Source organism: Lampris incognitus, chromosome 13 (genome assembly GCF_029633865.1).
Source record: "Lampris incognitus isolate fLamInc1 chromosome 13, fLamInc1.hap2, whole genome shotgun sequence".
In the NCBI taxonomy this organism is placed as follows: domain Eukaryota; kingdom Metazoa; phylum Chordata; class Actinopteri; order Lampriformes; family Lampridae; genus Lampris; species Lampris incognitus.
Window position 1 is genome coordinate 8,829,533 of NC_079223.1, and position 17,483 is coordinate 8,847,015.

A 17,483-nucleotide genomic window follows, 5' to 3' on the forward strand; every position below is an offset into this window, starting at 1 on the left:
CTTGTCCTCAGATAACCCTGCTGGTTTGAAGCAGAGGAGAGATGAGGAATAAATCTCCGTCTCCACTTTAGATGCAATTCCACTTTTCCCATCTCCATCCTCAATAGACACTAGTGGTGAATCGGGCTGTTTTACTTTCTCTTTATGCCCTGCTTGCAGTTTTTCAATTTCCTCTTCCACCTCCTTATCTGTTCCATTTGACTGTTGTAGCACTGAGTCAATCATTCCTGTCTGTTTACTCTTCTCCACTTCCTCTTCTTTATGCATTGCTTGTTTCCCTTCCTGATTTTTTTCCTCTTCAAGGAGTGCAACATTATGATCTCCCATTTCATGTTTCTCCTTGATGCTGTCTTGCTGTTTGCCTTGTGACACTTCACTATCAACCTCAGTGGGAGGCAGGTCAGAGCTGAGTGCTGGGATGACATTTATGAGGTCACCTTTATCAGATGCATTATCACTGAAAGGTTTCATACTGCTAGGATCTAATCCTGACCCAGATCCAATATTCAATGGCAAAAGCAAAGTATCTGATCCATCTTGGGTCATTACTGGGTCAAGAAGCAGAGATGGGGGATGCTGATTTTGCTTTTCTATCTCAGTCTGAGGGCACGTAATTTTGAAATCAGGTTGAATATCCAGAGTAGTCACTGATTTTTCAGATTCAAAGATGGGCTCTAGAAGCTTTTTTCTATCCTCTTTTATTTTATCAGCCTCATTCACATTCTCAGTGACGCCACTATGCTTCAGACCCTGTGCTGAGGACATCGATGTGATTTTCCCCTTCTTGTCACCTTTCACCTCTCCAGAGAATGTGACGTTGTCACTGTCAGCACTGTGGTTATCTGTCTGTTCAGGAACAGAGACGTCACAGTCATCAATTAATTCCAAGTGACTCAACATTGGGCCAACGGGCCCCAGGACACCAGTCGCTTTACTAGCGCATTGTGTAATAACAGAAACTGACTGGTCAGAGATCATGACTTCTGAAACTGATTCATCCTTATGCAGATCAACAGATTCCATCACGCTCTTAAACTCATCTCTGGCTTCTGTGAGATCTGGGATTACTAGGCCAAGAGGGGTTGATTTAGCCAATTGGCTTGGACCCTGATTGTTGGAGTCGTTTGACTTTGTCTGTACAGAAGCAGTGGGGGTAAAGGTAATGATTTCAGAAGATGAACTGGATTCAAAGTCACGAGAGAACAACCCGTCATTCTGTGCACAATGAACATCAATAATGGGCTCATTAGTAAGATTATCAACAGAAGGAATGGCAGACGAGGTTGAAGAATGTTGTTCAACATCTTCCTTGTCAATAAATACCATCTCAACAACTGCACTGCCAATCAGAGGTGAACCTTGAGGTCTGTCAGCATCAACTAAGCCAATAGCATCTTCATGTGGCTTCTCTATTTCCACCCCATCTGACACACATGGTTTTACAGCGCCCTGTTCTTCTGCCTCTCCCTTTTTTAACATGTTTTCTGATGTGGCCTTTAAATTATCATTCTCAGAGATAGCAATTTCTTTACATTTATCCTGGTGGGAGAGGTAAAAAAAATCTCCATTGTTTATCTGTTTGTTTTCGGTGGCACAGGGGGGAGGAGGCTGATCTGCAATATTGCTACTTAAACAGGAATCATTTAGAGATTGTGCATCAACAGTATTTGTCTCTGAATTTTTATCATTAATAAGCAGACCTCTACCTAGCTTCTCGTCGGCATCCTCCATCTTAATATCTCCTCTCCCTCCATTGTGGACTTCTGTCTGTGGCTTTGGGGATTCTGATAAGCTCTGTATTGCTCGTTCATCCTCAGCGAGAACTGTCACTGGAGAGCATTCTGGTTTCTTCAGTTTGAGAAAATCCTGGAAGATATAGCTGGCCTCCACAACAGGGTGGTGTAGGTTCTCATGCACAGTTAATGGGGGCAAAGAAGCACAGTCCATAGTCAGTGCTGGGATGTTGCTGAGATCCACAGAGAAGTCGTCTTCTCGTTTTGCAGTGTCATTAAAGTGAACTCTCCTGTTATCCCCGCTGATATTCCTGATAGACACACCTACTTCAGACATAGTAGGTCCAAAACTATTGCTCAGGGTCGTAGCCTGCTCGAGGACTTGAACTTCCCTCTTGTCTATCCTGGTGTTGGTAGTGCTGGTTTCAGGTTGGACCTGTTGATCGTTACACGCTACTTCAACTAGGCTCTGTTGTGGAGAATTAAAAGGCAGAGGTGAGACTAAAGTCAGAGAGACTCCACTGAGATTTTCTTTCTCTGTGATAAAGAATTCTTCACAGATGGGTGCTGAAGATGATGTTTTCTCTGAAATTAAATTTTGTTTGATTCCAGCCCTTAAGCTTCCCTCCGTATGGCAGAGGCTTTGTTCAGAGTGAGATGAAAATGCTGGCTCCCTGTTCTGCTCCGTCTTGTGGCAAGGCCGCGGGAGACGCTCCTTTTCAGTAACGATGCTCTCGGTTGTGTTAGCAGTAGGCTCACTCCTGCTCTGTGACTTCACTTGTGACTCGACAACATCGGGGGGCGGACACGTCTTCGTCTCAGCTGATGACACCCCACTAGCGGAACCTTCTGGCTGGCTGAATGAACTGTGCTCCCTAGCTAACGCTCCTCTCTCTCCCTCCTCCTCTCCTCCTCCCTCTCTCTCCAATCGCACAACACTGTGTCCCTGGCAGTCAGATCCAGCAAGCAGCCCATGGGGAGTACAGAGCTCTATCTGGAAAGACTCCTTTTCTTTCTCCCCTTCTCTGGCGGTAAAGAGAGCCTCTGTTTCTGTGTCGCTGTTAGCTGGTGCTGTCGCTTCCTTCACCTCAGTCTCAGCTGAGTTGCATGGCATTTCGCTGCTGCAGCTTTTCTCAGATGCAGCCTGTGTTTCCTTGGCTGAGAATGCAAAGGAGCATTTTTCCTGTGGACAGATTAATGTGCGCTGAGAGAGCTTGTCTGGGAGCCCCTCTATATCCTCTCCTGCAGAGCTAAGGCACTTTTCTGTCTCACTGTCTCCCACTGCTTTCTTGCTCTCAGCGACGGCTACAGTTGCTACTCTCACCAGTGAATCACGCCTCTCGCTTTCTCCCTCTCTCCCACATTCTATCAATTCTGGCATCGTGGGTGTTGTCAATGGCAACGCAACGGCCACTGCTAAAGCCTCTTCAAGGGCACTCTCCGCCCTCCTCTTTCCTACACAAGTTTGGTTCTTGGGCTTTGGTGTGTGAATCACTGGTTCCGAGGTAACATTAGCTTCCCATGTTTCAACATCTGATCCCTTTTCAATAGCAATGTCAATACATGTTGCAGTGCTGAGAATAGCTGGCATGACAGCTGTGGTCCGGACAAATCTCTGGGGTGTAATTTGTTCATCGATGACTTCTCTGGTTGCATGTTGTTTCCGGTGTGGGGTTTCACCTAAGCCCTGACTCAGAGTACAGGGGTTGTCTATATCGTTGTGGTTGTATGATGGCTGGGGCTCATCTGAAAGGGCCTGGCTAGGAGCAGGTGAACAGACCGAGCCAGTAAGATAATCCTGCCCACTATGAGGGGCTGGGAGTAGGGGGATGATGCTGGGCTCTCCCCTGGGACTTGGCTGTTTCCCGTAATCAAAATCAGTAATGAGCTCTTTGATAGGAATCACTGCCTCTGTATCTGTCCGTGTAATTGACTCTGCCTTTGCTTCCGAATCTATGTTAATCTCACCATGTACCCCTGTCTTTATGACCGACTCGGTCTCTGTGTTAGTAAGGGGTGGTACATCAGTCTGTACTTTTTTTTTAACGTCTGCATTCTTCTCTGTCTTTTTCCTTTTCCTTTGCCTCTTTTTTTCTTTTTTCTTCATCTCTTTGTCACGTCCAGCCTGTCTGTCAGTCTGTGAAGTAGGCTCTGTGTCCGCCGTGGACGCCTGATCCTGCTTCATCTGTTTGTCTGCTGGTATCTGTATCTCTGATTCTTTTGTCGATACTTCATCTGTGTCTCTTAGGGGAAGAGCGCTGGACTCTGATGTTTCTGTATCATCTTTCTTTCCTGATCTCACAACGTTAATGTTGGCCTCTGGTTCTTTCTTTAAACGACTCTCACCTTGTAATTTTTTCATAATGTCTGACATTTGTGTCACAGCGTCTCCTGTGTCTTTCTCCTCAGTAACCGTATTGCAATCTACAGTGTTGTTCTCCTTAACTACAACATTAGAATTAACTTGTTCCTTTTTCACATCCTCTCGCTGCTCTGTCGATACAGGGTCCTTTGTGGTTTCCTTGGACAAATCTGTATTTGTCACTGCCTCACATTGTGTGTGGGTGTTTGTTTGCCCCAGCTCAATTATCTCTGTTCTACTGGGATTTATCTCTAGACATTCATCGTGACTGTGATCTGCTTTTTGCACGTGTTCTTTACTTTCCTCCTCTCCTCCCACAGCACCACTGGCAGTGCCCAGTATGTAATTCCTAAAACTAAACACTAGTGTATCTTTCTGACAGTTTGCTGCCTCACTGTTTCCATGTGTAGTCTTGTTTCCATGGCCCCCGTCACAATGTCCTGGCTGCACTACAACCGGAGGCAATGGTGATAATTCATTGGCCTTATTATCCATCAGTTTTCCAGTTCTCATCTCTGGATGAAGTATGCCCAGTGAGGCCATCTGTTCTTCACATTCCTGGAAGGCCTCTTGGAGCTCCTGGTCTAAGAGGATAGCTGGGGGCAGGGACAGGGGTGGGGCACCCGAGAAAGGAGGGGCAGCAGGCGGAGGTGAAGAACAGACATCTGTGAGAACTGGATCACCATCATGAGGCCTAGGACCAGGGTAGGGTGACAGAGTTAAATTCTGGACTAGCCAGAAGACAAATGCTCATTCCACATTGCGCTGTCATTTGTAGGGCAGAGCCAGCTTCATGCTCTGCACTCGGTACACTGCAATCTGTGCACAGCACACAACTGAATTCAGGATGTCTGTTCTAAGATGCACATTCCATAACATGAAAATATACCAGTTGTCTCCAAACATGTGGCAGTAAATTATTGTATCGATCCAGTTACACACCAGAACCCTACGGTTTAGCCTATTTAACAGCAGCAGTAGTAGTGCGGTTGCTTTAGATTTTAAATGCCAGGGAAAAGCCTGTAAAGCTAGTCCTTGATCTTTAAATTGTATTTTAGAAATAGTCAAGAAGCAGCCTCAACTAAGCAATCTGAAAGGTCAAAGGCACTCTCAAACCATGCTGATAACTTGCATGAAGCACTGCTAGTACCTGTGCTCTTGCCACACTCACTCATGTAACACAACTGAACTCTCAGTTTCAAGTTTTGAAATCTTAACTATGCATAATGTATCTAACTAAAAACAGAACAACTATGGAAGATATAAAAATATCAGAGCCGTATACAAGAAACACTAATCATTTATATGACCACACAAACATACTTTCTTGCAAAACAGTGCAATTATTTCCTCATAACTCACACATCGACACACCTTTGATTCCACAGCTTGTCTCATTATATGGGTGTGCTATGAATTATATGCCAAATGTCACCAATAGTTAGACCAGTTCTGTGCCTTTCAGGCACACCTGCTGAGTCACTTTAAGGCCACTGAACAGCATGTGCAGTTAAATGCAATATGACCATACTATATCATTATTATTATTTTATTATTCTGATTACTATATCATGTCTGCTGTTACCAACAACAACAGGATGTGATGACCTGTGGTCACACAAAGTATCTTTACGAGTTCATGTTACATCAACATCCCCTGCAATGGTCAAACTCCATAGACACTGTTGTAAAAAATGCAACAATTAGCTCAAAATAATCATTTATGTTCAACCACATATGGAAAAAGCATTAAAAGAAATGACTACGCTGCTCTGTGATTGGTTGATAACAGTCCTGTGCCGTAGCCCCAGGCTGGCCTCTGTTAATTCCATTACCGCACAACCTCTGAACCTCCGCCCGGAAAACAAGCAGCCCAACTCACCTCACAGTCTGCCTATTCTGCTCCCAACCCTGTACCTTGTTAAGATGGCACTCCCTGTTACAGGCATACCTGCTGAGGTTGTGCTACATAACAAGCTCATACAGGAAGTATGGAGAAGACAGTTCCTACAGTTTAAGGCTCTCTGTGGCTGGTTACATTCTTGCTTGGTGGCAGAAAAGTAGGCTCACACAGGCAGTTATCTTTCCACATAATCTCTTTTTATCCTTTCTGTGGTATAACCAATTTTGACACTAATTATTTTTTTTTTTACTCTTATCTGTCCTTGAAAGGATTGCTGAGCCCCTACACTTGCATCAGCAATTCCCTGCTTCACATTCATTTAGTTACATGTGCGCAAATCGGGTGATGGGAGCATGCAGTATTACATTAAATCTTAATGGTTCGAAATGAGTCAGCTTATTGGAAACACATTCTTGCTCAGTAGCAAATTAGTGCAATCAGCCTCTGAACTCACACAGAATAACAGGCAAAACTTCAAGCAGAATCAAAGCCAATGTGCAGATAATTAACCAAAAACACACAAAAAAAAAAGATCCCAATCCAGCCCAAGTCTGATAACACACACAGCAAACACACAAGATTCCCGTCACATCAGACTACAAGGCCAAAGTTATGTCTTATAATGTCACTCCATGCTCCGTGGCGTTACAGTGCATCATCCTGCTTTCCACCACCCACCACAAAACCCGAGCAGACCCAACTTCCATCCACCTCCACTCTCTGACCACCCCCACCCACCCTGTCATGCTGACACATTGTGGTACCTTGTGTCTAGAACCACCAGCGGTGGGTCGACCTCCGTGTGATGCTGCAGCCCGGCCAGCAGGGGGTTCACCTGCTCACATGTCCTCTCATCTGAACTACTCTGTGTGCTGCTAGCACATACACACGTGCGCGCACACACACACAAACATGCACACATACAAACAATCACACAGATGTGCACACATACAGTAAATCAGCCATCTATTCCAAGTTTACAGCAAACCAGCAAACTGGTGAAAATATCATCTCCAGAGTTAGGCTATAGGTCAACTGGAACAAAAAGAGCCCATAGGTTACGGTTAGAATGTAAAGAAAATGTGATAGGTTATTGATCTCTACGAGGAAATTCTCCCCTCACCTGACCCTCTCCCCCCCTTTCTACAGGAAGGTGATCAGAGCTGATAGGGATTTGCTGTTCTACTGAGCAACAGCAACACCTTCTCCTGCTGGTATTCATGGCGATTTTCAGAGCAGCACAAGATTCATCACGTTAGTACCGACTACTGCGTTGTAAAACGGAAATGCTGCTTTGTATAAAGGATTAGTGCATACTGTGAAAGTAACAAGCCAATCCAACGACGGTTTTTGAACAAAAAAAAAAATAACATGATAAATTGACATATTGGCTATACAACCAATCAATTACTGGGTAATTCCTCCGGGCAACAATGATGTCATTACCCAAAAGGCTGGCTAAGCGCCGCTGAACAGATCCCATGGCAATTACGAGTTGTCATGATGTATGACCATGTATCCTGTGACATAAGATCATAATGTATGATCTTATCTCTTTGTAGCCTTTTACTGTGATTCATGGCAAAGTAAAAAGGTACTTCAAAGAACTAACGAATGAGTATAATGTTACAATATAACTGCCCTTCAAAGACAAACCAGAACTAGTACATGCTTTGTCATCTCACGGCTCACCAGAGAGGCTGCTCAGATTCATCAGAGTTACCTCTGGGCGAGTTTTGGTTGTTCATCTGAGGGTGTGTGGGTGAACACCTGGGTGAGTGAGTGTACGTGTGTGTTGCAAGACTATAGACGAGACCTACCCCAGGGAGGACTCCCAGATGTTGAACTCGCTGCTGAAGTCTAGACTGGGCAGCAGGTCATGGGGGAACTCTAGCTCCTCCTTGTCGTCCGGGTCTTCAACTCCTCCTCCGCCCTCCTCCACTCCGGCGATGACTCGGACGTCCGGCAGCAGTGACTGGGACAGCAGACTCTGCTGGGCGGCGGAGGGCCCGGTCGGCAGCGCCCCGTCGTCCCTCTTCGCCCCGTTTTGCGTCGGACTCTCAGCGTGAGGTTGAGCCTGCAGGAAGGACAGTGAGGCGGACCAGTGTTCTGTGATGACACGAGACTGGATGAAACTTACAAATGATCACTTCAGCAGCAGTGACACGCTGAAGGACGTGTGTGCCAAAACGTGTGCGAGCATGTTGCAATGTGCCGTAAAGGAACGACCTACTGATTAAGTGTTCTAGGCTGACCAACACAAACACACACACACCTTCACAAGTATTACATAGTAGTGCACCAGCCCAGTAACACACCCTACACAAGAATGACTTTGGCATTTGTCGGCCATATTTGATGTGGTTGATCAGTTATTTTCATGAATCTCCATTAGTAACACGAGAGGCATAATGAAACTCGGTAGCATGTGGTGTCGTAAATCCTCCACATCATGTGACGAAGTGGTCATTAGGAAGGGGCCGGTCCAGCTGCAGCATGGACCAAGTGGACATGGTGAGATCAATTTCAGATGTGTAGCTTTTATTCGCGTTTCACCCTGGCAACTAAGACAAAACAGTCATGATTCAGCACATTTAACACACACGCAAACAAACACACAAACACAAACTCTGAGACATTTCTTCTGACAGTTTATACGCCTGTTCTTCTTCTTTGTTATTATTGTTCACTGCTTGTTTTCATCTGTATTCCTGCCCTGCGTTACACCACATTTGACAATCAGGCAGACGTTTGTGTTCAAACAACCCGGATCAGAAGTCCTGCTCAAAACAAGTGTAAAATGGGTGGCGTGGCGGTCTATTCCATTGCCTACCAACACGGGGATCGCCGGTTCGAATCCCCATGTTACCTCCGGCTTGGTCGGGCGTCCCTACAGACAGAATTGGCCGTGTCTGCAGGTGGGAGGCCAGATGTGGGTATGTGTCCTGGCCGCTGCACTAGCGCCTCCTCTGGTCAGTCGGGGCGCCTGTTCGGGGGGGGGACTAGCGTGATCCTCCCACGTGCTACGTCCCCCTGGTGAAACTCCCCACTGTCAGGTGAAAAGAAGTGGCTGGTGACTCCACATGTCTCGGAGGAGGCATGTGGTAGTCTACAGCCCTCCCCGGATCGGCAGAGGGGGTGGAGCAGCGATCGGGGACGGCTCGGAGGGGTGGGGTAATTGGCTGGATACAATTGGGGAGGAAAAAGGGGGGAAAAATCCCCCCCCCCAAAAAAGTGTAAAACACATGAGGGATGAAGTACAACTCTCTACCCTTATAAAGCAAAATATACTTAAATCAAATTCATCCAGACAAACGCGTGGTGACGTGTCAGTCATTCAGGTATTCATCAGACATGAAATAACAATGAACAGACACTGCAGATATGCTGCTCTGAGACGCTGGACAATCCTGTTAACAGCTGTGCTGAAGTAAACCACTAGCTAGGGAGAAGGAAATGAGGTGGAGCAGAGTACAAAACGTATAAATAGACAACGCTAGAAATGAAACCGACGCCAAGAGAGATGCAAGGCCCTGTTGTTCAAACAAGGCAGCACATAATTGGTTTAGGACCAGGAAAATGGCACTACCAATTTATACATTTGTGTTCTGATCCAGCTCTCCTGCCTCGCCTCACTCCCTTCTCCCTGGCTAATGGTTCAATTCATCACATCCATTGATATGGTTTTGTATTGCCCTGGAGATGTACATCTGCAATGTCTGCTCACTGTTATTTTATCCATCCATCCATTACCCAAACCGCTTATCCTTACTCAGGGTCGTGGGGATGCTGGAGCCTATCCCAGCAGTCATTGGGCAGCAGGCGGGGAGACACCCTGGACAGACCGCCAGACCATCACAGGACCCCACCCACCCACACACCATTGACACCTAGGGACCATTTAGTGTAGCTGAGTCACCTGACCTTACATGTCTTTGGACTGCAGGAGGAAACCGGAGCCCCCGGAGGAAACCCACACAAGACACGGGGAGAACATGCAAACTCCACCCAGAGGACGACCCGGGGCGACCCCCAAGGTTGGACTACCCCGGGGCTCGAACCCACGACCTTGTTGCTGTGAGGTGACCACGCTGACCACTGCGCCACCGTGCCGCCCTCTGTACGACCAATACTTACCGAGTTAATGTGGCCGGTGAAAAGCGGTATATCCTGAGATTTAACTTTCTAACCCAGGTGTCGTCCACAAATCTGAACCAACGTTTGACAAATATCTGAATGACCGAAACGTCACGATGCTTTTGTCTGGATAACCATCATCAATACATTTTTGTACAGGCTCGAGAGTTGTGCTTCATTCCTCATGGGTAACAGCGCATTTGACCAAAGTACTTATTAAACGGCTTAGTAAATGAATTTGACTGCACTTCATTTGACTCAAAATCACTTGGACGAACTCACTGAAACACAGAACAAGCAGCAGTATGGCTGTATGTTGTCCCAGCTGAGCGGACGCTGTCGTTTCCTGACTGCCTTCACACTGACATGCAGAGGGGAGAGATCCAACCACAGCCACACACACACACACACACACACACACACACACACACACCGCAACACATGGCTGTGGCATCGAATTACAGCAACACTACCTTCAAAACACACAGCACTTCACTGCTAACCCGCCACACGAGGAGGGGAATTCTTCTGACACATGCTGCCTCCATTTGGAGAGGCAGGAACGATATTATTCATCTATGCTGCTCTCACACATAAACTGGTGTGCAGGCACACACACACACACACACAGAAAGAGTGATGCAAAGTGTGTCACTGCTGGTTTTGTTATACGCAACAAATGACTCGGAAATCTATTTTTTTGGATAATTAGGCTCGTTTACAGGCATTTTATTTTTGCCCTTTTAACCTTTTTTATTGTACAGCCTGGCGCTTTTATCATGCATCGGTTTACTGGCTTTCATCTGATCTTACTTCTTTGTAGTAAAGTACTTTGTAAGTCTTTGTATTCATGTAGCACCTTTGAAAAGCTGAATACATGGGTGTCCGGGTAGCGTAGCGGTCTATTTCATTGCCCACCAACACGGGGATCACCGGTTCGAATCCCCGTGTTGCCTCTGGCTTGGTCGGGCGTCCCTACAGACACAATTGGCCGTGTCTGCAGGTGGGAAGCTGGATGTGGGTATGTGTCCTGGTCGCTGCATTAGCGCCTCCTCTGGCCGGTCAGGGCGCCTGATCCGAGGGGGGCTTGGAGGAATAGCGTGATCCTCCCACGCGCTACGTCCCTCTGGTGAAACTCCTCACTGTCAGGTGAAAAGAAGCAGCTGGCGACTCCACATGTATCGGAGGAGGCATGTGGTAGTCTGCAGCCCTCTCTGGATCGGCAGAGGGGGGTGGAGCAGCGACCGGGACGGCTCGGAAAAATAGGGTAATTGGCCAAGTACAATTGGGAGAAAAGGGGGGGGGGCTGAATACATTACAAAAGGTCATGAACATGAAGTAGCATGAAACTCAAATGTGGACAAGATGGACTAGGAGCTAGAAAACGGCGTCCTCTGGGCGTTGTTGCTGCTCCGGTGTATTTACTGGCTGTGGACATTTGAGACGGCTTAACAAGGGGTGTTCTGTTTGAGTGGATCCGTGGCCTCACCGGACTCCCCGGTGACCCCACACTGCAAAGACCCACAGAGCAACTCCACATGCACGTTGTATGACACACTCACAGCAACACCACCAAAGCAGTTTCACCCGCTCACACGCAGAAAAGATGTTCGTATTCAAACTTGTGAAACAACCTGCAAAGCTGACTTCTTTAAATTTCAGAGTTTTGCAGATTCAGTTAAACATCTCCCACCTATCACTTATTTGCATGTGCATGAAGCGTAGCCATGTAGAGAAATATTAAATGTGTTGGTCTATATAAGGGGTTCTGTGCACCAGGGGATGTATGGCCACTTGTTTGGTTATGGGGGGGAAACAAATCGATTAAAGACGTTAAACTTTTGAAATAAAAAGTAAACTAGGAAGTTATATAGAAAGTAGTTTAGACAGAAATGCAACACATCAGGTAACAGTATAAATCTTTGAACTCCCAACATTCAAACTGTGTTATTTCTGTGTTTTTAAAGTTGAATTAAAAGTCTTCTTCTTTGGGTCCGCGGTGGTGTAGCGGTCTAAGCATCGGCTTTGTGTCGATGCAGTTGCCCACTGGGGACGGGGGTTCGCGCCTCGGTCTCGTCAGATCCGACTATGGCCGGACTCGGTGTAGCAGCAATAATCAGCACCGCTGTCTTCGGGAGGGGGGTGGAGTAAGCTTGTGTTCGTCACATGAACGCGTCTCTGTGTGTGTCGGAAAAAGCAGTGGTTCGGCCTGGAGTCGCCTTGTCGCGAAAGTGGGGAGGCGTCTCCTTCGAGACTGCTGGCCGGAGAGATGCAGTTGGCGAACGCGTGCAGTACGAGGGTGGGTGTTTGAATTAAAATAGGGATCGATTGGCCACTAAATTGGGAGAAAAAGGGAAAAATACGAAATAAATAAAAAATTTTAAAAAAGTCTTCTTTCACACATAAACCGTCACATAAGTAAGAGGTGCACACAGTGTGATCTTTTGAGATCATTGTGCGTTCACATGGGCCTTTCCTGTTTCCTGTCTTAACCTGTCCACAAGCCCATCGTCACAACAGCAACAACCAAAGTGCCCATAGTCCAGTATTACACGCTGAAAAGATTTGCATACGAGTTTGAGAATGCAAGTCAAAAGTGATGTGCATGTGAAAAAGAGAAGGCAAACCAGAGTGACAAAGAAAGTCCAAGTGGTAAAGCATACCCAAGTTTATAGCCGGCACTTAGCCATAATAATGACCCTTTTAAAAGGTCCTTTCCTTGGGTCAGCCTATGACCTGGCTTAGTGCGTTGGAAAACAGTGGCCCTGTTTTGCTGTGTATGACCCGGGCACAGAAAGCATTGTCTGTTATTAATTAACCACCATGAACAACATAGCAAGCCTGGGGGGGGGGGGGGACTGCATAGACACTAGTTCCAGACCAACTCTTTCTCAGCAGTAAAACCAAGTTCTGTTTAAGCTTTGACACTTAACACGTTTTTAAAATCAACCTGACTGCTAAAACAGCAACAAAGGTCAAATCACCATCAACAATAAACATTAAAGTTTAACAGAGTCTACAGCTGTAATTTTTCACCAGTGTTACAGCACGTTTTAACTCCACCCCCCACCCCCCACCCCACACACACTCACACACACAGAGCAGTGCAAGTTTTATTAAAGGTATTTTTCCATGATGGCTGACTTACCCAGCTCTGTGTTCCTTTATGCTGAAGGTGACTCTATGGTGCAGCTTTGCTGTTCCTTCTCTCTCTGTCTCACTGTGCATTCAGCCTCTGCAGGCTTCAGGATCTTAACAGAGGCCGACGACGCTACAAACACGCTGCAACACATGCTGCTGACACTCCCTCCCCTCCCCTCGACTAACTTAACTAACCTCCCCCTCCTCCTAACTCCTCTCCCTCCCTCTCCTGTCCCGTGTCGCTCCCCTGTTAAATCCCCATCAGCCTCCTCCTCCCCGCACCCATTGAGAGTATGCAGGGCAGAGAGCAACTATAACGCTGCAGGATCGGGGCAAAAAACTACAGACGAGCGCTGGGAACTCTCCACCCCTTCCATTGCGAGGTCTGTGCTCTTGGTAGTCTGTGTTCCCACCTCTTTCCACTCTCTCTCCTCCCTAACTCCATTTCTTCTCTCCCTTCTCCACCCTCACCCCCCCTTTCTGCTGTGTCTTCAAGCTACACCGATAGTGGAGAGCACTCTCTGCAGGTGATACTGGGAAATAGGCCAAGGGTCACTCTGCATTGACACCCATGACAGGGGATCAGGTTACACTGCAACAGCAAACGCAGGCAATCCCATCTGATATGACAGCTTTTAAACCAGTCCCCACAATGACTCCTGCAATGCTGCTGCTGCTGCTGTTCTTGCTGAAATCAATCGCAAGTGCTGGCGGCACTTTCTATCACATTTTTAAGGGATCGCAAATGTAAAGCAAAACACGCCAGATTGGTAACTTGTGACATTAACAGCCCGTAAATTAAGTTTCAGGCGCGCTTGGCTAGATATGGGAAAGCTGAGGGATTTTGTACCGTTGCACTACTGCCACTAGGCGGCAGTCGTGTTCTTTGCGGCATGCTGTTAACTAGGCTCACTACTGAGGGGGGACGCCAACAGAATTACAGGGGACAAAACGTTTGAACTGGGAAAAATATATATATATATATATATATATATATATATATAAAGAAAAAAAAACCCGGCAGTTTCCTTGATAATGGTGTTAAAACTTGTGACTTAATGGCCCTCGATCATCATATTCGCTGAAATGCGTGAGAAGATTCGCGTCGCTTTCCGCCGTGATAAACGTTTTCAGCTAAGAGCATGACGGCGCCAGTTAAGCTAGCTATGACATAACAGTTAGTGTCGTCACGTAATATTAACACTTCAGACGTTATCCGGTCACACAAGAACGTTACCGTCAAGTCCTGTGCCGTGGCCGTCAGAAAGCCAAACCACATCTTTTTATTTTATTTTTTATACCCCTCTAAAGCCACGTCGTACAGCTCCGGGTAGGTACGACGCCATTACTGTTGGACCGGAAATGGCGGCCCATTCACCCCCCATAAGAACTGTTCGCCGAGTACATGAAGAGCGGGCTCCTCCATTCGGGATTTTGCCCGCGTAGCTGAGTCAATATGGTGCTCATGTTATCTTATATATATACATTTCTCTCGGTGAACATTCTCAAAACCTGTGTGTAATATTTTCTGTTACTGTCTGTATATCGCCAACCTTGTGTTTTAACGAATTAATATCTAGTTCCGGTTTACCTCTCGTAGCAAGGGGGGGGGACTTCAATTAGTGACGCACAAGTGACGTACAAGTGACGTGCTACAAATTCGGAAGTTGAGCAGCTCTTGTGACGGTGAAACGTGCTGTTCGACCCCTTGGCGCGATTGAAAGTAAAAATTTCCTGGCTTAAACCGTATGGAAATGTAACAGTAGACCATTGCTAACATTTTGCCGTTGGTTTTGGTCGGTAAGGGCGGCCATTACCTCCTGTTAAATCCGTCGCAGATTTTAGCGTTTGCATATTTCCTGCAGGAGAATGAGAGACAGCCTGCCACTGTGTGAATTGACTGCGCCCCATGCTACTCTCTTTAGGTGCGTTATGGTGTTAACTTGTTATTTGTTATATTGTTGTGTTCTTTTATGGAAGGACTGCACTGAACGAGTAGCCCAACATAGTTTTATTTATTTATTATTTTCGTTTTTGCTTTTACTTTTAACTACTACTACTCCTACTTTCGGCTGCTCCCGTTAGGGGGCGCCACAGCGGATCATCCGTTTCCATCTCTTCCTGTCCTCCGCATCTTCCTCTGTCACACCAGCCACCTGCATGTCCTCCCTCACCACATCCATAAACCTCCTCTTTGGCTTTCCTCTTCTCCTCTTCCCTGTCAGCTCCATATTCAGCATCCTTCTCCCAATGTACCCAGCATCTCTCCTCCACACATGTCCAAACCATCTCAATCTTGCCTCTCTTGCTTTGTCTCCAAACCGTCCAACCTGAGCTGTTCCTCTAATATACTCGTTCCTAATCCTGTCCTTCATCACTCCCAATGAGAAGCTTAGCATCTTCAACTCTGCCACCTCCAGCTCCACCTCTTCCTGTCTTTTCGTCAGTGCCACTGTCTCCAAACCATATAACATAGCTGGTCTCACAATCATTTTGTAAACCTTCCCTTTAACTCTTGCTGGTACCCTTCTATCGCAAATCACTCCTGACACTCTCCTCCACCCACTCCACCCTGCCTGCACTTTCTTCTGCACCTCTTTTGCACTCCCCGTTACTTTGGACAGTTGACCCCAAGTATTTAAACTCATACGCCTTCATGACCTCTACTCCTTGCATCCTCGCCATTCCACTGTCCTCCCTCTCATTCACGCATATGTATTCCGTCTTGCTCCTACTGACTTTCATTCGTCTTCTCTCCAGTGCATACCTCCACCTCTCCAGGCTCCCCTCAACCTACACCCTACTCTCGCTACAGATCACAATGTCATCTGCAAAAATCATAGTCCACAGTGATTCCTGCCTGATCTCGTCCGTCAACCTGTCCATCACCATTGCAAACAAGAAAGGGCTCAGAGCCAATCCTTGATGTAATCCCACCTCCACCTTGAACCCATCTGTCTTTCTAACTGCACACCTCACCACTGTCACACCTACCTCATACATATCCTGCACCACTCCTACATACTTCTCTGCCATTCTCGACTTCCTCATACAATACCACACCTCCTCTCTTGGCACCCTGTCATATGCTTTTACTTTAACTACTGATTTCAAATACATGTATAACCACTAAAGGCAAACATTCTTTTAGATCGGCGGTTCGAATCTCCATGTTACTTCCGGCTTAATCGGATGTCCCTACAAACACAATTGGCCACGTCTGCAGGTGGGAAGCTGGGTGTGGGTGTGTGTCCTGGTCGCTGCACTAGCGCCTCCTCTGGTTGGTCAGGGCACTTGTTCAGGGGGGAGGGGAACTGGGGGGAATAGCGTGATCCTCCCACGCGCTATATCCCCCTGGCGATGTAACATCCCCCTGGCGACACCACATGTATGGGAGGAGACATGTGGTAGTCTGCAGCCCTCCCCGGATCGGCAGAGGGGAAGAGGAAGACGAAGAAAGGGAATTTTTCTGACACAGAAATCGAGGCGCTTGTGGGTGAAGTGGAGGTCAGAAAGCAGATGGCCTCAGCAGTGGGGTCACAAACAAAAGAAAACGCAGTGAGTGGCAACATGTCTGTGCCGTCCCGATCGCTGCTCCACCCCCTCTGCCGATAATTCATGCACACATGTACATCTAAATAGTTTTTTAAATCGTGCACTTATACTTTCTAAAGGATCTTGTGATCCTTTAGACTTCTGTGAGTCTCAAGGTACTGCTGGCCTTTCAATCCCATTTGTAAATGCTTTGTAAGGCATAGATAGTCATCACTTTAGATGAGGTCAGACAAAATACTTAACTAGTAAGTACCTGAATTAATCATGAATTGCAGTATTAATATGTATAAAACATCTATTAACACACTAACCATTGGTGCATGTCTCGCTTTACAAATGCTTTACGAATGATGAATTCAGTAGTTACTAATACTTAACTAAATGCTTCATTTGTGTAGTTATCATAAAGTGTTACCAAATCTTCTATTGGCTTGTTAATTTTGAGAGCAACTTCTCCTGTCAACAAAAACACTGGGCAGGCATATGCTGAGCCTCAAATTACTGCAGTCCTCCGGAAGTGAATGACTCATAGTTAAGATATCCCTCTTCACATGCAGGATGGCACTGACGTCTCTATGCTAAAATTATAGTATGAAAAGTCTTACAGAAAAACATGAGCTTATAATCATAAGCACACACACACACACACACT

General features: G+C 46.5%; 1 protein-coding gene across 1 annotated transcript in view; it reads right to left on the bottom strand.

The window, feature by feature from the left end:
* tacc2 (transforming, acidic coiled-coil containing protein 2) overlaps positions 1-17,483 on the bottom strand; it is a 73,896-nt gene that overhangs the window by 50,740 nt on the left and 5,673 nt on the right. Inside the window, exon 3 of the mRNA XM_056291683.1 lies at positions 7,819-8,075. Coding sequence (XP_056147658.1) covers positions 7,819-8,075 — 257 coding nt within the window. The remainder of the gene's footprint in view (positions 1-7,818; positions 8,076-17,483) is intronic.